Here is a 26,919-nt window from a genome sequence, read left to right as displayed (position 1 = left end):
TGGTTGTATCAGACAGTAATTCACCAGGCCCTTCCAGCCAGACCAGTTCATCTCTACAATCTTCACCTCCGATGGAGTAACGAGACCATTTATCCACTCATAACCTATTTACCTATTGATTTCAGAGCGGCACACGGTACAATCGATTTAGAACAGCTGTGACAGATTTTGCACGAATACGGTTTTCCGAATAAACTGACGCGATTGGTCAAAGCAACGATGGATAGAGTGATGTGTCACGTCCGAGTATCTGGGACGCTCACGAGTCTCTTCTCGTGGAAGGCTACGGCAAGGTGGTGGACTCTCTTGTTCAATATTGTTCTGGAAGGTGTGATTTGAAGAGCGATGTTCGAAACGAGTGGTACAATCTTCTGAAAGATCGCACAGTTTTTCGGATTCGTTGATGATTTTGATATTATAACACGTAACTTGGAGAAGATGATGGATACATACTTTGGACTGAAAGATGAAGCTAAGCGTATCGGACTGGCTATAAATGCGTCGAAAACAAAACACATGAGAGGAAAAGGCACCAAAGAAGAAACACTAAGCTTCCCATCACGAATTTTAAAAGACGGAACCGATATGTACGTGTTCGAGGAGTTTGAAAATTTGGCCTCACTGGTGACCGTCGATTATGATACTAGCAGAATAATTCAGAGACGTATTTTAGCATAAAAACGTGCATACTGTGGACTCAGGAAAACCTCTTGGATCGAGTAAAGTTTGCCACCACCCGAAATTGACCATCTTCGAAACGGTCATTAAACCGGTTGCTCTCTATGGCCACGCGACCTGTACTATGTTGGCAGGGAACCAACGCGCCCTTAGTGTTTTCGAAAGAAATGTGTTGGGGACCATCTATGGCTAAGTGCAGATGGAGATGACTTATGAGCCACTAATTGCAACAACTGCTAGGAGAACCACTCATCGTACGGACAGCAAAAATCGAACGACAACGATGGGCTGCGCTTGTCATGAGGATGCCGGAACACAGTCCAGTGAAAAAGGGTTCTTGAATCTGATCCGGCTGGGACAAGAAAAAGAGGAGCACAGCGAACAGGGTGGTTCGAGTGGATCAGGTGGAAGGCGATTTGCGAAGTAGGTAAGGTAAATAAGGTATCTCACCCTGCAATTCGGCGTCTTTTCTAAAACAAAATTTGTAGTGGCAATCAACTAATTTTGATAAACATTAATTTTCATTTTGATAAACATTAATTTTCCTCCGAAAAAATACATTGAAATAATAAATGATGTTTGCACTATTTTTAAAAATTTAGCAGTCACATTAGATAGATTTATGTGAACAATCGATGCTGACGGAAAAGAAGATTCCTCCGGAAACTGTCAAAGGGCTGTCATCGGGAAGCATGGAATCCACAGCCAATCGGCCGATTTAAGTGTGCTTGCGATTTGTTTATTATCATATCTGCCTTGTCCCTAGTTCTCAACCAGGTTGAATCGGAGTTCATTGATTTTACTCGCTTGTTCACAGTTTCTTTGCATCGGTTCGACCATTTCTAATTTTAAAAAGCAATTGTATATGTACATTTTTTTTTACAAAACTTCATTTTACATCATAACAGAAATAAACATTTTTACAGGGGCAAGAAAGGTTTGAATTTGCACAAAAAACGATGATCTTGTTGAATTGTGTTGGTTAGGGGACTGATATTTTTTTCTAATTTTTATTATGCTATTGAAAAACGCTGTCGATGAGCCAGAAGATTTACTAAAAACTGTACGGTGTGATTGTTTTTCAACTTTAATTGTTGGTTCTGTTTTCGGCTAGAAAGCATTGACTTTTTAATTCATACGATTTTTCTCTCATTTGTTAGAAACCCACGTAAAACAGTAGCACGAATACCAGTGTTCGCTTATGTGAGGATAAATAAATGTTTTAAAAGTTAACATATTTAAAATTGATTAGGAAGATATTTTGACCGCCATTTCTCTTCCGCATGTCATCCAAGTGAACTAAATGTTATTTGTCAATTTTGAGATTTTTCTTTCCCTTTCAGCGGGACCCCAGCATGGCTCCAAGATATACTCTCATACTTACCATTCAATCATTTTTTTTTGCTCGTCATAGTTTGCGCTACAGTAATAGTGATACAAAGTCCTTTTGCTAGAGGCTAAGGTCCTGCACGATATTCGAATTGAACTGATTCCCGTACTGCGAGCGCGTACAAATGAACGAATGCTTAAAACTACGTAGTCACAAACTAGATTTGCTAGCAAAAGTAACCTTGTTCCGAGCAAACCTGTATACTTTCTTGTTCTAACAAATAAAATAACATGAAACCTGGGAAGAAATCCATCGCTCTTCTTCCGGTCCGTCCTTAAAATTCCTCGTCCCATCCGGAAAGATCATCCGGTGGCGGACCGTCCGGATCGGCCGGGTAGTCGTCAAAGTTGGTGGTGTCGACCACGCTCTGCACTTTCGGTAGGATCGGTGGCGGCAGAGTACGATTCCGCAGTCCCTCCCAATAGAAGCCATCGAACCACCTGCCGAAGAAAGAATGGAATTGATTAGGAATGACGTGTGTTCCCAGAAATTCTGCAGCCGGTTTTGGATTACTTATGCTTTTGAATTTCACTGATGCCACCGCGTTGATAACCTAATCGTTCCGTTGGATTGTCCCGGCACAGTTTCTTGATCAGAGCACTCGCGTTGCGTGTAATGTTCCGCGGAAACTCGATCGCGTCGATACCCTTCAGGATGATGTTGTACGTGCGCATCGGATCGGCTCCAGTGAAAGGAGGAGTTCCTGTAATGAACAAAAAAAAAGGTTACGAATTTGACAACCAGTGCTGTAAAACTTCATTCAACTCAATTGAAATCGAATGTGAGCACACACTGACGAGCACTATACTGCAGTAAACTTCACATTCTAACACACACCCTTCGCAGTCGCACCGAATTGGCATCATCCCGTCCTTCATTCGTTTCTCTCTCAACCGAAGCTCAGTTAAACCAAGGTCAGTTTATCTCTTGAAGGAACAAAATATCTCTTACTATTTTAATGATAGAGCGACCTTCAAGTGAGGTTCATGTAAACATTCGAATTGGTTCAAGATAATGGTAGGAAGGTAAACCAGTCATGATAACTGAAATATCAATTACAAAATAAACATGAATTAATTGTTCCCTCTTTCAGTTTTCATTTCTAATATATCGAAACGCATCTCAATACATTTCTAACAGTGAAAATTTCAACTTGCTGGTGATAATTGAAAACTCGAATGAGATTCGCCACCCTCTATTTATCATTATGGTCGGAGAGAGTTTTGTGTTATCGAGTTAATGTTACTGCTTATTCATTCACACTTGCTCACTACCCACAGTAAAGACAAGGAAGACAATGAACTACTTGGCAGTACAAACTGAGCAAGCAAAACTTCAAGTGACTAGGTACGGTTATTCAATTGACGATGCATTCTGGGAGCTTCAGCAACAAAAGTAAAATGAATGAGACGGATTGAAATGAAGTTTTACCGCACTGACGACAGCTGTCATTTATTGTCGCGTTACATTTTCGCTTCGCATTGAGCGGATATTTTCTGGTGAAATTTTCTAGTGAAAAAATGGCTATTTTAGAAACTGTTAGAAAGGAAGACGTAAGAATCTACGATCTATTCAGTAAGTACGATTGCAACACATTATTTTTTGTTATAGAAAGCAACTTCCATTACTTGTTTCTATTGTCGTAAAGTTATCATGGGATTTTTGGAAGTTAAAAATCAATATATAAAAAAATTATTTTTATTTTCATATTTCCAGCTCGACTCGAAGTGGCCGCATCCGGAAACGCCGCTGTCTGAGGAATTTGGCGAAGAAGACTGCTCTTGAGTTTCGAGAGATGTAGCAGTTCCCATGGGACCGGGAAAACTGTCAGCATTTAATACTCTTTGAATGGTTTCTACGGTATTCGGTATCGAATGCGAGCCTTCCGACAATTATTTTATGCTACTTGAGGTAGAGGCTTTAAGCACTATCAGTAACAAATTTGTAAGCCTCCTATAAGTGTAAATAAAATGAATTCTTGATCCTAAATGACGTGTTTATAATGTAGAGAAATCTCGAATTAAATTAATCGGCTAACTTTATAATTACTGATGATTCGGTAATTTATTTTTTCATTTTTTTCAATTTATTGCATTACCGAATATTCAGTGAAAGATTCACTAAGCAAACAGTGAGTCTTCTGCTGTCGATTTCGGCAATATTTGACGTTTGTCAAATTTGAGGGTACCAAGACGAATTTCGGCAATTTTTTGCCAGCTAAATCTAAGCTAAAAAAATTAAGTGTGTAAGATATTTCTTATATTCAGGAAATATTTTTAGTTTACATTAAACCTAAACACAAACCAGCTAAACTACAATTCAAATCGAAATTCTACAACACTACAGATTGACAGCACATAAAATTCAAGAAGGAAATTAGTTTTATTTGTAAATATATTAATTATTATCCTAAAATGTTTGTGAGTAATTTCAAAACAATGCAATGCAGAAACAGAACCCTTAATGTTGAAGCTGTTTACACATTGTTTTGGTCTTCATTTTAACTTATCCATAGCATTTATATACGAATTGAAGGCTTAGTGAAAACAATTTTCAACAGAAACAGTATGATCGAATCGATGTGAGTAACAATGTTAATGGTAGAAACGAATGGTGTGAATTTTTAATGCTGCCCTTTAAAAAACCTGTTTTAATTCACCTAATGGTCATACCATAAATATTAGGAATTTTATTTGGGATTATAACACCTTCAACTTAAACCAAAGTTCATGAAAATCGGCCAAACCATCTCAGTGAAAATAGTTGATCAATGAGTTTCATTTTGGAGTATTTAAACACTATTTTCGATGCTTCCGGAATCGGAAATAGGGAACCAGGACAGCCGGTATTAGTTTGATAGGCCGTCTACTAACAATGAACAACGGTTGGAATAGTTTCGAGCTCAGTTTAGAATTTTTTCACGTTTTTGGCTTCGCCGTTTAAAGTTTAATTTTACATTTTTAATTCTCTTCACCCCGTAACTCCGGAACCGAAAGTTTTATTCGGATGAAATTCTAAAGCTTTGTATGGGATCAAAATGTCTTTCATTTGAATCTAAGTTTGTGCAAATCGGTCACGCTCTATCTGGGGAAAGTGAGTAAGTAAACAGCTTAGGTGTTGATTTTCGTTTTCTTTATAGCGTGTATTGTTCGAGCTCCGACCTTGAAGGATTCTTGGTGTCAGTAGGATCCATAGTACTAGCCATGCAATGATTTTGTACACTAAGAATCGGCTGCGAAGTCTATTGAAACAGAAAGGCCAAATTCCACCAAAGGAATGTAATGCCAAGACTTTGCTTATAGCGTGTATGAAATTGAACAAAGCCCGCTGTGTGCATTGTTTGTGATGGCGAGTTGTGTTTTCTTCTCCCGTGCCAGCTCGTACCGGTGCGTACTGGTTTTGTATCGTCATTTCATATAGCGGTTTGATAGCTTTGACACTCATCGCCCTGTAGTTGCGTTCTAACCGAAAGTCAGATCCGAATGGATCACAGTAGTTTTTGATACAATATGAGTATCAATTTAAATAAAGATTTGAGAAAATCGGTTCAAGCATTGTTAAGAAATCGAAGCGAGTTCTACTTTTGGAGTTTTTTTGGTGCTTCCGGAACATGAAATGGGAAACTTTCAGTGAAAAAACAAGTTTATATGCCCCCAAATTAATAAGTTCTGCAAACTAGAAGAATTTATCAGTCAGCTTTATGGGATTTGTATTTGTGTTTGCCATCGTTTACGAAAAAACACATGAAATTGAAAATTTCACACTTATTGTACTCTAGTTCCGAAACCGACAGTGAGATCCTGACGAAATGTTCTAGAAAATTTTAATAAATTTTAAGACCTTTCGTTTGAATTTCAGTTTGTGAAAATCGGTCAAGCCATTTTCGAGAAAATCGAGTGCATATTTTATACTTAATTTTCACATATTACCCTATAACTCTGGAACAGGAAGTCGGATCCAAATGAAATTCAATAGCAGGCTATAGGACCATAAGACCTTTCCTTTGAATCTTAGTTTGTAAAAATCGGTTCAGCCACCTCCGAGAAAAGGGAGTGTCCATTTTTGTTATATACACACACATACACGCTCAGTTCGTCGAGGTGATTCGAATAATATATAACATTCGGCCTTCCGGATCTCGATTTAAAAGTCGGTTTTCACAGTGATTGCATAGAAAGGCAAAACACGCCCCTGAAAATGAGATTTTTATATCTACACGGAAAGATAAAAATCAGCATTTTGGCGAAAAAATTAGTTGATTTTCTGATGTTAGTTAGTTAACCCTTATGCACTCGAATGGGTACCCGGGTACCTTTTCGAATTTCAAAATAAGAAATTTCTGAGTTAGGTTTAAACTAAGATTCTGCAATTCGGTCAATTCCAAGAACTAGTTGGACCATAACTTCTCATGCTTTGACTTTTCATTTTACAGTAAGGGGGGTCGAATGGGGGGGCTCAAATTTTTTTTATTACGTAAACACCCGAATGGGTACCCGGGTACCCACAAATAAAAATGCTTGTAACTAAGGCAAATTCCATCCGATTTGAATTTTTTCAGTACGGGTAAATTCAGAAATTTATCCACTTTTCGATGGCCGTGTATATTGCTGTAGTAGGTTCTTCTGGTTCCCGTTAATCCGGATTTCCGTAGAATGTTCCGACACTTGTGTTTTCCACCATAAATGTCATTTACTAATTTGAAACTTTTCCAAACCAGCTATTTGAGAAAGGCCGTACCAAAATGAACCTTTTGTAGAAAAATGACGTCATCTAAAGGGTAGTTGGCCTATTCTGGACTTACTCTCATAGAACGAAAAAAAGGAAATATAAATGAGAACGAAACTGTTTGGGAAGTAACTTCGTGATGTTTCGAAATGTTTGTTGCCAGAATTAAAAATTGTATTGCGTGCTCCTCGCAATAGGCCTGAAGTACATAATAATTTTCAAACTGAAGATAAGAAAGTGAAGTATATAAGGGAACATACATAAAGTACGTCACGCGTTTAGGGGGGAGAGGTTTCAAAAATACGTGACAATACATGGTGAAAAGATTGAGAAATGCTCGACAAAGGGGGAAAGGAGTGGTAGAAAAATTCAAAATTTTATGTTACGTACATAACGGATGCCCCCTGAAATATATAAACATAACAACTCAGCATAGCACTTGATTTCATATAGCAATTCTTAGATAAGATTACAAAAATACGTGAAATCCGTGTATAAATGCCTCGATGTCGGAACTCATTTAGGATATCCGGGTTCCTGGGAACCAGGAGCACCATGTCCATCTTTATGGGTACCAATCCCAAAGAGCTTAAGTTCCTGAATCCAACAGTGCTAAAATTACTTCAATCGGTTGAAAAATGCTCAACTTACAGCGATTTAAAAAAATGGGTACCCGGGTACCCATTCGGGTGGTTAAAGGTGTTTTTTTTTTCGAGTGCACAACGGTTAATTTTTGAGACAACTAAAAAAATCTTACTTTTGCAAATTTAGATTTTTTAATTCTAATTCCCTTAATAGTAATAAAATATTTGTTGAAATGGCTATTTTTTTAGTTGAATTCACCAATTAAACGTGCTGTCATTTCTTAGCTTAAGCACACTTCATATCCATTCAACTTATTTTATTAGTTGAATTAGAGAAATAAAACGTTGTTTTCAACCAACATAAATGGTTGAGTTGGTTTCTGCAATTTGCAGCTACATGGCGCTCTGTCACCGTTAACACCGTAATGACTACTAGCCACTAGATGGCACACTATTACCGAAAAAATTTCAGTCGCTGTTATCTTTTCTATATTGGCAGGTATAAATACGATGTGGAGAAAAAAACATAAGTGAAACATAAACTTCTTTTTGAAAATTTTTCTTCTAAATCGTTGTTTTTTTCATTCGACTTCGCGAAATCGACTCTAACACTGAAAACTTTGAGCACTCGGAAAACAAAAACCGAATACAAGTAGTACCCCGGAGGGCGTAGCCCGGAAGTGCAACATTCGAAACTCACTTTACTGTTTTACGTAAAAACAATCTTACGCACAATCGCTTCAAATGCGCACAAATTCTGAATAAATACACTTTCGACTAACAGTTTACGTCATTTTTACATATCGGTTTAGAAATTTATATATGGAATTATCGTCACACATGCGAAAAACATCTAAACAAATTGCAAGCAGTTTCAACAAGACTGTCCCTTTTAGTTTTTTAATGGATTGTTTTTACTTTGACATTTCTCATGAGTTTTTGGTAAATAAACTTGTTAATAAAAATAATTTCATTTTTGATTTCTTTGTGCTGTCCTTCAGTAATGATGGTGATAGATAAATAGAAACAAATTTTCTGATTTTAATAACAAAATTAGTTGTCAATGAGAATTTAGTTTTGGATTGAAATATTGCTGGTTTGTGTCCAGAATATTCGCCAACTAAACACATTCTCTAAAAATAAGTGTTTTTTTCAGCAAAGTAAATTCTTAATTTTGACTAATTTTATAGTTATTTTGGAAATTTTGTTGTTAAAATCAACTAATTCAAAAACAGTAGTACGAATTAGGCGCAGAGCTAATTTCGGTCGTTCCGTGTATCAGGTTGTAATTCCGGAACCGTTAGTCGTATCTAAATAAAATTTGGTAAGGTTATATGGGGTTGTAAGACCTTTCATTTAAACCGGTTGCATGTTTTTAGTTCATTTTACCCCGTAATTCCCGAACCGGAAATCGGATCCAGATGGAATTCAATCGTAATCTATGGGACTATAACTGTTTAAATGATTATTTTTCAACGAGAACTTGAAATTTCGAATATATCTGTAAATTGTTTTAGCTTTTCATTTTTCAAAAGGCACGGATGGGAGCCATCAATCTGTAGGTTTTAATAAGAGCTCTTTCTATTGTCCAAATTTTGTATCAGTAGAATGACTTCGCTAGAAGATAACGATTCACCGGCCATAGCCTAGTATTTTTTCTTCTTGAGGTTATCATAGAATATCTACTTTTTCTTCCATAGTAACAATTCCATGTAAAAACCCTTTCTTTGTTGCCGTTGAATCAGTTGCTCACAAGTGAAAAACCGCCTTTCAATGTCTCTCGGTTTCAGCTCATAAGACACCCCCCAACTGCCTTGCTTTTGAATCATTTCCATGGATTTCAATGGTACAGAAACTGCTTGTTGAGTCACTTCCAATGATTTTGCAAGCTTTTCTTGAGTTTGACTCTGATCTTTATCGAGTAATACTTCCAACTGTTTGTTTTCGAATTTTTAGACTGTCCAGAGCGAGGCCAGTCTTCAACGATGAAATCTTCATTCTTGAAACGTCGAACCCATTCCCTACATGATTTATCAGTTGTTGCATTATCACCATTAACATCCACAAGCATTTGACGCACTTTAGCTTTACTTTTTTTTCCAATTAAAACAGAAATTAAAACTTCCCGCAAATGCTGCTTAGTTAGCACAAAATTGCCTAGAATACGTTTCAAATGTTTCAGCAGAATAGAAAAGATCACTTACCAGTTAACAGTTCGAACATAAGCACTCCTAGTGACCAGTAGTCAGCACTGATGTCATGGCCTCGGTTAAGAATCACCTCCGGTGCTACATACTCTGGCGTTCCGCAGAATGTCCAAGTTTTCCGACCTGATCGGAAACAGAATAGAAATATGATAATAATTGAGCCGCTCCATTTAGAACACTTTCCGATACCCCCTACCTGACTGAAGCTTTTTGGCGAAACCGAAGTCCACCAGTTTCACGTATCCGGAAACGTCCAGCAGGAGATTTTCCGGCTTCAGATCCCGATAGATGATGTTGCGTGAGTGCAGATAATCGAAGGCTTCCACCACACAAGCCGTGTAGAACCGGGTCGTGGAATCGTCGAAGTGGCCACGATCGCGCAGAATCGTCCACAGTTCACCTCCGAGGCAGCTTTCCATCAACATGTACAAGTATTTGCGATCTTTGAAAGTCTTGTACAACTTTACGATGAAATCGCTGTTGGCCTGGAAAAAATAAAGCTTGATCAGTAAATGCCACAGGAGAAACGGGGCCACAATCAATACTTCGCTCATGATTTCCTTTTCGGACATAATATGCTGCTGCTGACGAGTTTCAACAATTTGTGACTTTTTCATCTGTTTCAGTGCAAAGGATCGCGACTTATCTTGGGCCAGCTGGACCAGTTCAACACGACCGAAACCTCCCACACCCAGCGTAGCCAGCACGCGCATATCGGAGAGCCGCACATCCCGGAACTCCTCGTAGATCCTAAGAGTAATTGAAACCGATTAGTGAATAGTTTGGTTTGCGTATGTGAGATGCATGGTTTGCATTTACTCATACTCACAAGTCCTCAGATAGGAATGCTTTCGATCGGATGAGAACAATTGATCGTATTTTTTTTCAGGAGTAGAAAATATTAACCAACTGACTGACATGGTACTTACTTCTTTTTCTGAATCACTACATCGTCGTTGTAGCGATTTTTGACCTCATCCAAATTGGAGATCAGCTGATTGAACGTGTCCCGATCAATGACTAAACAGGTGACACCTTCCGGTGAATCGCAAATAATGTTAGCCGTCCGTAGATCATCTCTGAAATCGAAATATTTGAATATATTTCAAACTGTATCGTGCAAGTAGATGATACAAACCCTTGAAGAGCCTTTTCGCCGAAAAAGTCACCCTTGCCGAGTGTACGAATGAATTTCTCCTCCTGGGTTTCGGGCTGCCGGATCGTCACCCGCACCTGTCCCTTGGATATAATGAAGAACGTGTCTCCTCGAGCACCTTGGCGAATGATGTAGTCACCTTTCTGGTAGTAGCACTCTTCGAGTACGTCGGAAATCTTGCACAGGGTGTCTTCCGGGAGATTTTTGAAGATGGGAACGCTGAAATGCGGAAGAGAAAAGTCCTGATTAGAGATACTTGTCCGACATCAGATAGTTCGAGTGAAGAGAACAAAAAAATTTCAACAGCTGAAAGTGTAGCACGATTATCGACTAATGATGGTTCGGTTCGTTCGCCGTAGAAACTGTTTTTAAGCGTTGGGTCATGGACTGTCATTATCATTCATTGGCCCTCGTAAAAGATAATTGGATGGCCTTGACCGTGCGGGGTTTTTGTTTCTGACAGCGATGGTTGTTCATTACTACCCTTAAAACAATATGACTGACTTCCATTCAAGCTGCTTGATGACCTTTGCGTTTTTTTTTTCAACTACCAAATAAATGAACGTTTTCGAGCACAATCACTTCGGCATCAGCAGTAGGTAGCAGCGGTAATAACGGCAGAGGCGAATTACGCTCCGATTGCTCACCGGCTTAAGTGCAGTGAAGGTTTGAACCCTGTAAAGTGATGTTTGGTGTTTTGACTGCCGGCAGTTCTAGGTTTGCGAAAGGTCGGGTCAAACTTGACTGCGGATTCAGCAATTGAAAACGGTGTGATTCTGCTGATTACCCATGCAGCATTGATCATAGTAACCCATCAGTCAGCAAATTGAATTTGACAGCTCTATCAGTGTGCGCGTTCAACGAACGGTATCCTGCCGTGCAAAAACGGATATCTTGCGGCATTTTGTGAACACCGGAAGCGCCGGTTTTGGCATCCACAACATCTTGGCACTGTTGGACAACAATCAGAGCATCGGAAGAAAGTCTGGGCTGACATTATGCATCTCGAATCGAGTTTCTCGAAAATTTATTCGGTTCAAGTACTGAAAAAGAAAATGTTTGTAATACGAAATTTTTAATGGAATAATATGACCCCATTTCCGTAATTTAAATCAATTGAGACGCCGATGCGTTTTCAATCCCTTTGCAAAATTAAAGAATTTTTTTAAGCACGTGCTTCTACACAATCTACACAGAACCGCAAAACAACCTAATTTTAAGTACATTCCACCCAATTTGGGGGTTCCGTTCAATAACCTAATTTCTGGTAAAGTGGCTCTTGATAGATTCCGTAAGGTACGTGCAAAAAAATACTTAAAGATTAGTTATATCTACTCAATGGTAAGTTATATTTCCTCTACAGTTGAGTCGTATTGACTCAATTTCAAGTTGATACGGTTAGCTTAATTTTAGCTTATTGAATGAAACTCGCGCTGTTGGGTGATTTTGCTCTTTGTATTTTGACAACAATGGAAGGAGCGACCGAAAGAAAAAAAAAATCAGATGAACTCAAAACTAAGGAAAAAGAAGTCAAAAATAGGTAGTTTTTATTTTCCGTGTATAGATAAACTGTTGTATGATAAAAAATTCTCTAGCAAGTCAAATACAATTTACGTTATCCAAGGGCTGTTAGGTTCTGCACAGAAAAAAACTATGAATTTTACTGGTGACAGAATTCTACAAACGATACAATTCACAACTACTTAATTTTTCAAATGACGTTATATTCCACTCGCACAGAATTTTACACACTCCTAGTGTAATTTGCACTCGTCTAGCCAGTGCCGCTGTATGGATTTATATGTATCAATTATTCTATGAACAGATATGAGCACTGTGGTTCAGACGGGTAACCGATGTGCTTGTGATCTAATGTTTCTCGGTTCAAGTCGCGCTGCTGCTATCGATCTTTTGCTTTTTATTTCATTCGAATTCAAGCCATGTAATTTTCAAATCACACAATTTTACATGTTTTTGAATATAAATTTGTGTGAAATACGACGCTCCAATTATGTGCATCTTATAAGATGTAAAATCACAAGATTTTTTCGAACTGTGTGCATCTTTCATTGTAGTATGTCTGGAGCAAACCATTGATATTACACACTTAAAAAAAACCCTGTGATTTTACATCTTATTAGATGCACATAAATGGAGCGTCGCAGTTCACGCAAATTTACGTGGAAGAACATTTAATATTGTGTCTAAAACTCCATGACATGAAATTCATTAAAATAAAAATAAGAACACTGATAGTAACCGCCGCGACTTCAACCGAAAAATCATTGGATTGCAAGTACTACTGTCAATCGACTGAACCACAGAAACATGCATCTGCTTGGCTGATAAAAGGTGCATTTAAATTTATACAGTTGCACCTGCTAGCAGAACGCAAGTTACAGTCGAAATCAGTAAAATTCAAGCTCATCTAACATTAAGTCATTACAAATAAAATTTTCCGTCATTTGGCAAATTAGGTCTTTATGAATTACATCGTATGAGGGATTAAGTCACCTGCATTCTGTTAGCAGGTGCGATTGTATAAATTTAAATGCACCTTTTACCAGCCAAGCAGATGCAAGCTTCTGTGGCTCAGTCGATTAACAGACGTACTTGCGATCCAATTAATCTCGGTTTCAGTCGTGGCGGTTGCTATCAATATTCTTTTTTTTTTTTTATTTCAATGGATTTTATGTCATGGAGTTTTAGACACAATATCAAATGTTCTTCCACGTGAATTTGCGTGAACTGCGCATCTAATAAAATGTAAAATCACAGGATTTTTTTTAAGTGTGAAGCTCAAAACTAATTTCATCTCATTTAGGTTTTGGTACTTCGTGGGCACTGGTTTGTACTAAAGCGCGCATGACTGATTTTGATTGTTCCACGTTTCGCCAATGCACTTCAGTGTAAATAAGTGATTTGCAAATAGTAAATACTTTACGCCTGCTTAGCGGATTATGTTGATCCGCGAGGTGGCATTAGCAGTCCAACATAATCTGTTAATGCACTGATGAGCTGAATGCGAAACGTAAAACAATAATTTTTCCTGTCGTGCCATTTAAGTTTCATTATTTGAAGCTTTCTTAGGATGACGATTGAATTTTACACAGACTGGTATGGGGCACTCATATAATTTCAATTATTTTGTAAAATTTCAGGATCTGTAACAAGAACTTGTATGAAAATTCATTGAAATAGGTTTGAGCCTTCTGTACGGTCCCTTAAGTGACATTTCATAATGTACGCGACGAATAAAATCATTTGAAAATGATCACCGTAACATTTTCTCGCATGCTAAACTTGGAACTGAAAATTTTTATTATTTGAAACGTAATATTGGGTGTTGCAAAACCTTACAAATATGAAAAGAAAAACATGCTTGAAAGCTGTTTAGTATAAACATCCAATGTAAATTCTTCGAAATTCATTTTTCATTATGAAATTATTTAATTAATATTAATCAAACATACCACGGAAAATCACAAAAAAATCATAGATAATTCAGATTCAATGGGATTAATTTTACATTAAATTTTCAAACATTAAATGGAACACAAATGAAACAAAATTGTTGAATCAATAAATTTTTTCACGATTCTAAAATTTCCGTAATAGAACTTTCGAACGAAACCTCGGAGACCCCTAGTGTTATATACCATTCGACTCAGCTCGACGAGTTCGGAAAATGTCCGTGTGTGCACTTTTCGAAGATAATTTCACCGCTTAATTTTCTCAGAGATAGCTGAACCGATTTTAACAAACTTTGGCTCGTTTAAAAAGTACGGTTGGGCCATTGATCAAGTTCGAAGATCAAATGGCTGTGATTTGGTTCCGGAGATATGATGGTATAAGTGACGTAACCGACGAAACACGTTGTTTTTTACCGCTTTTATATATATAATGGTTATATCAGAAGTTTATGCACCTCGAAAAAAGTCCCCATGCCAAATTTCATCCAAATCGGATATGGGGTGCTGCCGGCGGTTAATGTTTGAAAATTTTCGATGTTGAAAAATCACGATAGGGAAAGTTCATGAAATTTCCGAAATCGAAAATTTTATTGATGCCAACAGTCCAAAAATTTCAAACTTAAACTTTGAGATTTTGTGTCATCTAAAAAATAAATAATTGAAAAAATCGACTGAGACTGAGTGTTGTTTTTTTTAAGATCTATGAAAATTAAGAAGGATCAAGAAGGATTTTTTTAGATTATCATCTCTCTTCTCATACAAATAGGCAACGCAAAGGTCAAGCGCTTGGTTTGTAAAATGATGCCGAATATGTGACTTAAACTCTGAAGCATGCTTTTATGAACTACTCGAATCAGTCTGAATTAATTGGTGTCAAAATTAAGCCCGAAATAGTGTTAAAAATTATTTAATAAAAAGATTAAAAACATTTTCATGAGACTTTTTTGAAGAAAAAGAAAGGCATTATCATTATAGGTGGATTAAGTTTTTCAATTTAAACGTTAGGCGATAAAATCGGATACTGGGTTTGTATCGCTCGATTGAAGTGAATTACATAAACTTGTTTTTTGTGTATTCTGTTTGTGTTGAAATGAAGAAAGCTCTATTCTCTTACTATCACTACCTCCGGTACTCCTGGAACTGAATCCCGGGACGGATATAGCCGAAGTAAGATTTGTATGAACATCTATTAACAAGACCTATGCACTTAGATTAACTAATGAATACCAACATACTAATATGATATTCGAAATGTATTAGGTTTAAAGTACTATGTATTGTGGATGCCACGGCGAAGAAAAACTTATGTATATTGCCTATGAAATAAACGTATTTATGAAAAAAAGTCCTATGCATTGGAACATTTTTTAGGAATTTATGATTTTTCCATCCTCCTTTTCAACCTAGTTTCTTCATCCTATAATACTAAAACCGAAAGTCGGATCCGGATACAATTTAACTGTTATCCAGGGAATTGTCTTTCCATTTAAGTCTCAGTTTATGAACAAGTCAACTAACATCAACTAACAAGTTCTTCAGTTTGAATTGTTTTTTACGTAGTTTTGAACAGTTTTTACGTTCTATGCATTGTCATGTTGTACGGCGGTTTGAAATTTCTAACGTTTGCCCTATACTACAGGAACCGTAAATTGGATCCGGAGAAAATTTGGTTGGTCGATATGATACCTATAATCTTAATGGGAATATGAGACTTTTAATTTTAACCTTATTTCATAGAAATCGTTTGAGTCACCTCTGAGTAGTCGAGGTGAGTGTCGTTTTGGAATATTTGACCAATATTTCCGGTGCTTTGGAAAACGGTGGCTAGGAATCGTTTGGGCATCAACCATCAAAACCTACAAATTCAATTCGGTAAAATTTTATTTCCGAATGAAATTATCTGATGAAAATTTCCTTTCTGGCCTCATTCCTCATTCAATTGACTTTTGCTGTCATACTCAAGTGAGACTCACTGGGTTCATCGTGAATTGAGGCTGTTGACCATCTCGCCAATTATTTTAATTTATAGTAAAAATTTGACCGTCGAACAGTTCAGTGTCTAAAAAAACTGTGACTAAAAAAATCACTTCCGATATTTTCATTCATAAAACAAGCATCCACAAAACTCTGAACCTCGAAGTTCGCAACTGATTTTTTGTTTCAGCGAAACTTGATGACGAATTTTCGCCCAAAGAAATGTCGCTAAAGAGATAATCGAAAGGAAGAAGAGTCTCCGACGATACTTCGATGCTAAGTTTCGACTACGCTTTAGTTCGACACCGAAGTGATTCGTGCAAGATTTAATTATTATATTTTCATCAAAAAAATCTCTACTGAATACATTCGCCACTGAGCCGCAACTGAGAAATAATGACTGCAATATTTCCGATGCAATTAGGGTGGTTAATATGTTACAAACATATTTTTGCCACATTCCAAATAGTGAGTATACCGACGAAAGGCTATTTCCATTCCAGCTGGCTGATTACCCTTCACTATTTATAATAAATCCAATAAAACGCTATTTATCATGAATTTGATTAGAAGTAAGAAGTAATTAGAAGAAGTAACAGGAGCACAGCACTGTCAGCAAGTCTCGAACACACAGTAGGCGTAGTGGTTGAACGGCGCGTTTGAATTGGCATAGCAGTAGTCTGCGCTCCTGCTACTTCTACGTACGTTATTCAAGCTAAATGGCATGGCATGCAATGGCTAATGTTTTTTAATCACCTGCATAACAAGCTTTGTGATTGTGTTTAAGGAGTGTATCGAAAAGTACTTAGCAATAATGATTATTGAATAAAAAAGCGAAAAAAAAAAACATATTTTGACATCAGTTTTCGATATATTGTAGGAAAATTACATTTTTATGCATTTCACTGATTATATTGAAGAAAATCCTAGTTTCTGTGAAACGCTCGCACTTTGGACTTGACATTCTTCATTAAATTCTGCACAGTTACTTTTGTGACTTTCCTGGTTTCAGCTGACCAGTTTTTTTTAACTCCTGCATGTTTTGGGACACTGTACCTTTTCTTCTTCAAACATTCTTCCTCGTACACCTTGGCGTTAATTGTGCCCTTCGTGAAGAAAATCGACGACCGCAAACCACAAGTACAAAATGCTTGCTAGACCAGCACCTTCTGACCAAACTTTTATTAATGATGTGGTGCCGAATAAATTTCAAATACGTATAAATTGTCTATAAATCACTTGTGAAAATTTTCAGTCACGATTTTCGAAATTTTGATTTTACCCAACACTGGTAGTTACTCAAAACAACCTTGCTCGAAAGCATGATCTTTCTTGTCAGTTCGATGGTTAATTTCGGATGAAAATTCTAATTCCAAATCCTCAGTAAAAATTATGTATGTATAATTTCTTATTATACTTTCTGGTTGTGAATCAGCTCGCGAATTATTTTACCTTTTGGTAAAAACTTGATATTTCGATGCTTATTTTTTATTGAGTAGTTAAATTTAACTAAAACTGCAGCCCAATTCAAAGTTTGGCGGATGGAAAGTTATTTGGGTTTATTTTGCTTAATTGTAATACAGAGAATGATAAAGAATTACTTAGTTTGACAATGTATTAAAATTTTCTATTGGGAAATTTTCTTTTACTGAAAATATAAAAAGAAATTCCACAGAAGTAACACAAGGATCAATAAGTCCCGAGACTAAAGCAGAGATGGCGCTCGTAGTAAACCAGTAACCACGTGTTTCTAGAGTACTAACCTTTGCTTGAAACGGGTCAAAATTTTAAGTCGATCCGACCAGAAACAGCTGAGTTATCAAGGTTGGAGTAAAGTCGTTTTGTAGTTTGTTTAAAAAATGGAAAAAACCAAGATTCGTGTTTTGATAAAACATTGTTTTTTAATGGGTAAAAACACCGTGCAAGCGAAACAATGGATTGAAAAATGTTATCCGGACTCTTGTCCATCAAAAGCAACGATTTGTCGGTGGTTCGCCGAGTTTAAACGTGGTCGTACCGACACGGTAGACCTGTGGAAGCCGTTACACCGGAAAATGTGAGTGAAGTGACAAAATTATAATGAAAGATCGTAAAGTGAAGCTCCGTGAGATTGCTGAGATGACACAGATATCATATGAAAGTGTATTTACTATCCTTCATGAAAAATTGAGCATGAAAAAGGTTTTTTTTCCAAGTGGGTGCCTGATTGCTTTCGATGGAACAAAATGCACCCTGCCACAAGTCGATGAAAACAATGGCGAAATTGAACGAATTGGGCTTTGATCTGCTTCCCCACACCTCCTACTCGCCAGAATTAGCCCCCAGTGACTACTGGCTCTTTGTTGATCTTAAAAAAATGCTCCAGGGAAAAAGATTTGGCTCAAATGAGGAGGTCATCGCTGAAACTGAAGTTTATTTTGAAGCGAAAGATAAATTTTTTTATAAACATGGTATTGAAAAATTGGAAAAACGTTGGAACCATTGTATTACCCTAAAAGGTGATTATGTTGATGAATAAAAAAAATTTTGCAAAAAAAATGTTGTTTCCATTGTTAGTCTCGGGACTTATTGATCCATGTGTTAATTGTTATTAAGAGTCTAAAATTGTATTTGTTTAAAGATTTTTTCCGGCGCAGGAAAAAAACTATCAAATTGTCAAAAAGAACCATGCTCTCGAGCAGGGTTATTTTTCCTTATGACAAAATAGCTACTCGACTGTCAAAACTAAAAGTTAATATAATTAGTGAAATTATCCACGACCTGAATAATCGTTCCAAGTCATTTGAAGTTTCGTTTGCTCCACCAACAAATCTTCCCGTTTCACTGTCTCATCGATCGGGAGTGACTAGTGAACAAATTTGAATGAATAGGTACCCGAGTAGAGTGTGAGATCAAAAAGAAAACTCAATTTGATGATGTGCTGTTCGTATATATCGACTACTTAATTTACTATCGTTTTGGTCGTTTTAACGGTTAAAAGATCAAAATCGAGAGCAAAATAAATGCTGTGTGACATCAAACTGAAAACTAGTTTTGCTCTCAGTGAAAGCACATTGAAAACTAAATATGATGTAGATTTTCTCGAAATGACACGTCACGAGCATAAGCTAAAAATAGAACAGGTAAAACAGGTCCGGGATAGTATACATTTAGGCGATACTACTCGCAAGCAAGAAAAAAGATTTTATGCAATCTCCATGTTAGTCGCAAGCAAGAAAAAAGATTTCATGCGATCTCCACACTACCGCGAAGAGAATCCGGGTTCGAACTTAGGTGATTTGGAATGCGAACTGTTTGCGATTGCTATGGACTGTAAGTGCTAGCTATAAGAAACCGGAGAATGTTAGGTTATATGACAAGCAGTGTTGTTTCATAAAGTTGTATGCAGGTAGTTTCTGTCAGTGCACACTCGTTGCATCGCTTCCATCCCGCATCCACCATGGCAGTGTGGCTATTTGAGCACAGTATAAAAATGTTCTCTTTTTCCTTCTCATATCCAAAACTGAGATTCAGCTGAGATTCAGCTAGAACCAGAATCTCTCCGGTAAATTTCAGTTCTTGTGTAGACTTATAATTTACGATCATTTGATGCAGAATTAGTCCTGTGACTCAAAATTATGAAGATTTAGTTAGACGGTTTCTTTGGAAAAGTGTATTAAAGTTTCAAGATCTCTTAGATGATTGATAAAAGACTTCTCATAGTATCTAGCGTTAGTGAGTATATGAAGTTCTAAGCATTTATAACTAGGAATGAGAATTGTTTTGAAGAGTGTCTTCGACACAGTTTGTGGACTACTTAGGAACATACAAATTGAACATATATTTTCTTGGTGCTCCTCTAAGCCACTAAAGTATTCTTAAGAATTAGCTCTAGGTTCTGAAATCTGAGACATTCAATGTTCGATGTTCGAACTTCGTAAACAATGATTTTTTCCATACTGTTGGATATAAAGTTATGGGTATTTCCAGAACTTGTTTGGCGAGTAGATTATTTTCACCATCCAGGTCCCCGATTTCTGGATGCACTGAAAATAGTGGTCTAAAAACTTTGGAATGAACTTCGCGACATTGTATGATTACTAATATCGAAACATTTTTTATAAGCTGAACGCAAAAATTGTTACATTATTTGCGTAAAAGTTGAAAAAATCGTTTCTTATGGTTGCGGTCAACTGCAGGATCTCGGCAGGATGTCAAAGCATTTTTGTAAAAGGCAACATAGGATTGAATGAATAATTCTTCCATTGAAACTTAACTTTGTATTTTTGTGTTGCCATTTGAAATTGCGGTTGCGGTCAACTGCAGGATCTCGGCAGGATGTCAAAGCATTTTTGTAAAAGGCAACATAGGATTGAATGAATAATTCTTCCATTGAAACTTAACTTTGTATTTTTGTGTTGCCATTTGAAATTTGCTCAATTTTAATGGATTCACTAAGTTGTTGATTTTAATATTTTCATTTTTTGAGTTTCACAAAACTTTTGCCTTTAAACAGCGGTAGATCATAGGGTATAGTTTCTCTTTGTTGACGTTGTCTTTTGATTATTACGGTATATTCTTGTACTTTCCAACAAATTCCTAAGTGCAAATCGGAATTTGATGGTCATTAATCTTTGTAAAGTTTAAAAAAAACGGTTATCGAAACAGCGAAAATAAACAAAGAGATACTGTCGTTTACACTTAGAACCTTTTCTAGTGTCTGTCTTCATTTGATAATATTTCAATGAGCAACTGACGGCAGTTTAACTGAATTTCAATAGACAGTTCAACGAATGATGAACTGAGTGCTGCCCATTCAGTGCATCAGTGACCGACGTACAGTGTCTGTTAAGTAAGAAACATTGTCATACATTTGACAGCAATTGGAGTGGAATCTGAATTAGTTTTGGCTAAGCACGTAAGCACGTGTCACGGTGTCAATGTGTCATCATTTGAAAAACAAGATTTACGAAGTCATCCATCAGATACTTGAGTTAACATTAAATCCACCAACCAAACAATCAGAGCATATCATTTGACAGTAGGTACTCTGTCAAGCGGTTAACGATCCTCAGGCTCGAGATAAAAGGTGCAAAGTGAACCGCACAACCGGCGTGGTGATGCCCAACCAAGCCCACACTTTCGTCTTCCAAATCAACCTGTGATTACATCAAAACTCGACACGTTATTTCATCTGGTTCAGTTCGGAACCAAAACCTGTTCCCAAACGAGATTGTTGCACGAACAAACAGCAGAAAAAGACCGATCATATTTGAAATGGAAAGAAAAAAAGAAATAAATAATTCATGGGGTGACGAATTGGTGTTCCAATCCAAAAGGGGAAACAACTCTCCACTGATGGAAATCTTCGTTTAAGCAGGTTCTTTGGACCCCGGGGCAGGGACCATCCGCAATTGTCGCAGCGGGCAGCGACTTTCATTCATAAATCGACCGGTTATCTCATTTTACGCATGGACATTTCGCGTCAAGGGTTTCGTAATAATTGACACCCGAGTGAGGAAATCTGTTTGGAGGTGTTCAGCTGTTTTCCGCATCAATATCAGCCAATCACAGTTGGTACATGTACAAAACCATTTTAAATTACTACGTCGCATCGATAATGGAAAGTTTCCTGTGCGGAACAGTCCGAGTGATGATTGATAAAAAAAACCTGGTTCGATGCCCACCAGCACTAAAATCTTGGTGGGTCGAGAAATCGCACATCAATACGGCATCATTTAGTGTCGACCGACGGGTAATTTACGGATAAGACTGAATTACTGAAGTTACTCTGGAAAAGAGGGTCGTCTGGATTAATAAAAAAAACTTGCTTGCCGGCCTTTCACATTTTGAATCTGGTATGAGGCGGAAACGAAACGTTTGCGTAAAATTATTGAGCAATCATTTCAAAACTAAGTGTATTGAGCCGGTATTTCCTTTACAGAGAGAACGTTGATTTGTATTTCATACTCAACGTTGACATATTTTATTGTGGTGGGAAACAACCATTACCATGTATAACTCATTGGCTACAATGTAATCGCTAAGTGCGAAATTTACATGATCATTTGTGTTTTTTACATTTTATTGTCTGCGACTCAAACCTTCACCTTCAAACCTACAACCACAGATACTCCGAAGTAATATTTTTTTAAATATGTTTTCCATAGATACTTGCTTCCAATGGTTTGAATAAACATGAACTTAAAAAAATCAAGATATCCTATAAAAACACATCATAAATAGCAGCATTTTCCTATTCGAATTCGCAGGAAGTCATGTCTAGCAGTACTGATAGAATGCAGGAAGCACGTAGGAGGAGAGTTCATTTTCATATATCACTTATTTGCGCGTGCTCATTGGAGTAAATATTCGGTACTGCATCGAATTTGGATGATTACCAACATCAACCAAATAGAGCAACAACCAAAAAGTGAAAAATATTGAAAACTCGGAATAAAACTACCCGAACTACTCATATAGTGTTGCTGGGAAATTGTTACAAATTACTTTAGTTCGAAAACTCATGAAAGAGTGTATCTAATAGTTCAATACTAAGAATTACCTAGACGACCAGAAGTAGTGCCAGTGGCGTCTTGTGGCGAAATTTACGGGTTGTGCACTGCTCATGTGGTACGAAACAAGTTGCAACAATTTGTTGTAAATGAAATCTAACGATTGTGTTTTTCAACACAATCAAATAATGATATATTACTGAATTGAAATTTTTATAAAACTTATTTCGTATCATCGATGGAATAAAATAATACGGCGCTCTTCACGTCGAGCAAATCTGTCAATAACTTCATCAATAAAACCGCTTTGACTTTGCAACTGAAACATCAATTTGTTTTCAAGTGCCATATGCATAAGCCATTGAAGCCTCTCCTGAAGGTGCGCACACAAGTTCTCACAAAGCCAAACGTGACAGAAAACAATACATTTCAGAACTGAGCTGTGTTATTCCTTCTCTTTTTGAATAAGTGCGTTAAATTATGTAACTTATTGAAATTTTTCAATTGGATGTATATGAGATGTATGTAAATTCACGCAATTTCGGCAAAGTGCCACATATTGGCCTCGGAAATGCGATACGAAAAGATCAATCGGTTGTTATTAAAAAGCAAGTGCAAGTAGCTTACAGTGAATTTGTGCATATTGTGCTAACGACAAAAGTGCCCATTATTTTATATTCGCTACCATCCGACCTGCTTTCATCGAATAAATTGAGAAACTACAAAATATTTGAATGCGGATGGGGATGCAGTTGATTCCTTAAATTTGACCGGTTGTGCAGTGCACGAGGTGCATATGAGGATGAGACGCCACTGAGTCGTACAATTATATACGCATTTTTCACTGTCCAACATATTAATATGTACAGGAAAACTTATAAATGTCTCGTCTTTTAGGGAGATTCAAGTTTGATGCTAATTTTCCATTTCCGCGCTGCATCCGTCGGAACAACCAGTAATCAGAAGGAGCAATCCCAGGAGAATACGGTGGTTGCAGCAAAATTTCCCACTTGAGCGTTTTCAAAAAATTTTTTACTACTTTTGTGACGTAAGGGCCGAGCGTTGTCATGCAGGAAAATATCTTTACCATGTCTTTGCTTGAATTCCGACCGTTCTTCTCGTAATGCACGGCTCAAATGCATCAAGTGCAGACTAAACCGATCACCCGTTATAATATCGCCTGGTTGTAACAGCTCATAGTGCAAAACACCCTTTTGGTCACACCAGATGCATAACTTTCGAACCATGAATCAAGGTATTGATGTTGAGGTCGATGGCAATAATTGAACGGATATAGCGTACACACTTAAAAAAATCTTGCAAATTTACGTCACTATAGATGCATATAAAAGGAGCGTCGCTATTCACATAAATTTACAATTCAAACCATGTAAAAATAAATCATATTATTAACTTCACAGCTAGTATAACTGAAGTTGACAGTGAAACAGAAACAATTTTTTTTACACGTTAGTAGATGTAATATTCTATTACCCGAGAAATTACGGTACAGTAGAATTTACGTCAAGAGTAAGTTTCATTTTTTTCTCGTAAAGAAACTGCTTGTTGAGTCACTTTCAATGATTCTGCGAACTCCTCTTGCGTTAGACATTTTCATCGAGTAATGCCTCCAACTGTTTATCTTCGAATTTTTATGGTTGTCTAGAGCGATACCATTTGATGCGCTTCAGCTGCACTTTTCTTCTAATTAAAACGGAAAACTAAAACTTTTCGCAAATGCTACTTAGTTAACACAAAATTGCTCATAATCATCACAGTGGAAAACAGGTTTAAAAAAAATTGAAGTATCAGGTGTACAACTTTGCTTCCGCCGTTTTTTTACCAAAATTAAAAGCTTTATTGCGAAAAAGTGCTTACAGATGTATTATTCCAAGTATTGTCCGTCGCTAGCGACAACTTTCTTTCATCTTTCCGGCAATTTTCGGATCCCGATTCGAAAAAAGGAGTCCTTTTTTGACGCTATCCATGAAGCAATCCATTTTTCCAACTCTTCGAAGGATTGAAAATGTTGATCTGCCAGGCCGTGTGCCATCGAACGGAATAGGTGGAAGTCAGAAGGGGCGAGATCTGGGGAATACGGCGGGTGGGGCAAGACTTCCCATTTCAGAGTTTCCAGGTACTTTTTGACCACTTTTGCGACGTGAGGCCGAGCATTGTCGTGTTGGAGGATGACTTTGTCATGTCGTTCTTGATACTGTGGCCACTTTTCTTTTAGCGCGCGACTAAGGCGCATCAGTTGCGTTCGGTAGCGGTAACCTTGGCGCCGTGAATATTCGATTTTGCCTTCGGCGAAGTAGCATGCCCGGGCTTTCCCCATGATTTTCTGCGCTTAGGATTATCGTATCGAACCCACTTTTCATCACCGGTTACGATTCGATGTAAAAATTGTCTTTAAAGCAGTTGCTCACATACAAATAGACGGCGCTCGATGTCCCTCGGTTTCAATTCGTACGGCACCCAGTTTCCTTCTTTCTTAATCATGCCCAAGGCCTTGGGATGTTTTAAAATGGCTTGCTGACTCATTCCCAACGATTCGGCAAGCTCTTCTTGGGTTTGGCACGAATCTTCATCAAGCAATGCTTCTAATTGTTCATCTTTAAAGGCTTTTTCTCTTCCACCACCATGTTTGTCTTCGACATCGAAATCAACCATTTTTAAAACTTCGAAACCACACCCGACACGTTTACTCTTTTACTTTTCGATGCGCTTCAGCTGCATTTTTTTCGAATTGTAACAGAAAAGTAAAACTTCCCGCAAATGGCGAGAATTGGGCACATACACAGACATTTTCGAGCTTGAATAATACGAAAACAAGAACAACTGTCACTGAAACGGCGATGACAATTCGTAAGGCACTGTGCACACTCACTTTAAAAGCATTGTCATCTATGTATTTTGACCAGCCTTAGCCGGTACAGCCATCAATCGGAAAACGGCGGAAGCAAAGTTGTACACCTGATAATATGAACTGAATATGAATGACAAATGTCTAACCTCTTGAAACTATCGACAGCAGCTGTTGCTGTACAATATTAATAACAGCCAGAGCCATCTTTTGAAAACGAACCGAACTAATTTGTATTCCCAATATAACAACTTTGTTTTCGGTTTCACCTATTAGTTCTGAAACAATTTCAAATTATTCAGATATTTTGAACTTATTTCTAGATTGCTCAATCCGTTTGATGGATTTAACTAATGTCAATTCGCTCAAATCTGTACTGAAATTGAAATCAGTCTATTAAATTAGGGAGCTGATACATAGATGGCTGTGCCAATCAAATTTCCGTATCGTATTTCATGAGTACCAATTTTTAAATATACCTGTTCATATTTCATGAAATTCTGATGTTTGGTCCACGAGTTGAAGCTATTTAAGCTACGCTAGTTATATTATTCTTAAAACAATAGAAACAATTTCGTGTGTTCATTTATCATTGCTCTTGGATGAAAAATGGCGATGCAGTAATGGCGGAGACATAACTGATGGGCGATGTTTCTTTCACACATACGAATATCAATAACCTTTCCTATTAATTGATCGATTATGTGAATTTTGCAACTTTAGCTGTATCGCTTCCAAAATTGTAACGGTGCATCTATACTTAAGTATGAGTTATTGATGACAAATATAAACAAACAATATTAAAGTTTAATTTTCCGTAACCGTAGTTAGGTTTGATTTTCCGTAACAATCTGCTTCTGGTAGGAAAGGGCAGACAATCAATACTACCTTCATAGTCTGTCGCTGACGATGTTCAGCCAGCGACTGGCACCATTGAAGAAGGTGACAAGCGATTATAAATGCACTCTCCTACTCAATGCTTGATCGGAGAAATAGGTATAAAGCGAGAAAACTAGTGTTTGATGGACAGAGAAGATGTTTGGATAAAAGGTATCGGTCGGGTGACGGCTGGGATGTAGACCATGTTCGATGTACGTGCTACTGTGTCTGACTGGCGTTTTAGAGTGACTAGAACAAGATTCAGAGTGGCGAAATGGTAGCGCGTATGCACGGAATGCATAAGAACGCAGGTTCGAGTCCTGTCTCTGAGCGTAACTTTTTCCAATAAATCATCTTTTCTGTTAGTTTTTCCGCTCAGTCATTGCAAAACTGAATATTATAGTTGTTTTTTGTAGATTTACATACTCGCTGGAGTTCTTTGGGAATATTTTAATGGTCCTAATCTTTGCAATCATTTATTAACCTATATTAG

At 37.3% G+C, this 26,919-nt stretch overlaps 1 protein-coding gene across 9 annotated transcripts in view; it reads right to left on the bottom strand.

Annotated features, from left to right (window-relative positions):
* Positions 1 to 1,395: 1,395 nt before the first annotated feature.
* LOC131427342 (cGMP-dependent protein kinase, isozyme 2 forms cD4/T1/T3A/T3B) overlaps positions 1,396 to 26,919 on the bottom strand; it is a 554,292-nt gene continuing 528,768 nt past the window's right edge. For all 9 annotated transcript variants that reach the window (XM_058590437.1, XM_058590434.1, XM_058590436.1 and 6 more), the window contains 7 exons: positions 10,723 to 10,959; positions 10,514 to 10,663; positions 10,130 to 10,334; positions 9,781 to 10,069; positions 9,582 to 9,707; positions 2,582 to 2,771; positions 1,396 to 2,508 (listed from right to left, as the gene is read on the bottom strand). In XM_058590437.1, the coding sequence (XP_058446420.1) occupies positions 2,343 to 2,508; positions 2,582 to 2,771; positions 9,582 to 9,707; positions 9,781 to 10,069; positions 10,130 to 10,334; positions 10,514 to 10,663; positions 10,723 to 10,959 (1,363 nt within the window). In that variant the 3' untranslated portion in view covers positions 1,396 to 2,342. The remainder of the gene's footprint in view (positions 2,509 to 2,581; positions 2,772 to 9,581; positions 9,708 to 9,780; positions 10,070 to 10,129; positions 10,335 to 10,513; positions 10,664 to 10,722; positions 10,960 to 26,919) is intronic.

Source organism: Malaya genurostris, chromosome 2 (assembly GCF_030247185.1).
Source record: "Malaya genurostris strain Urasoe2022 chromosome 2, Malgen_1.1, whole genome shotgun sequence".
NCBI classification, from domain to species: Eukaryota; Metazoa; Arthropoda; class Insecta; order Diptera; family Culicidae; genus Malaya; species Malaya genurostris.
This window is presented reverse-complemented; position numbering and strand designations above follow the sequence as displayed.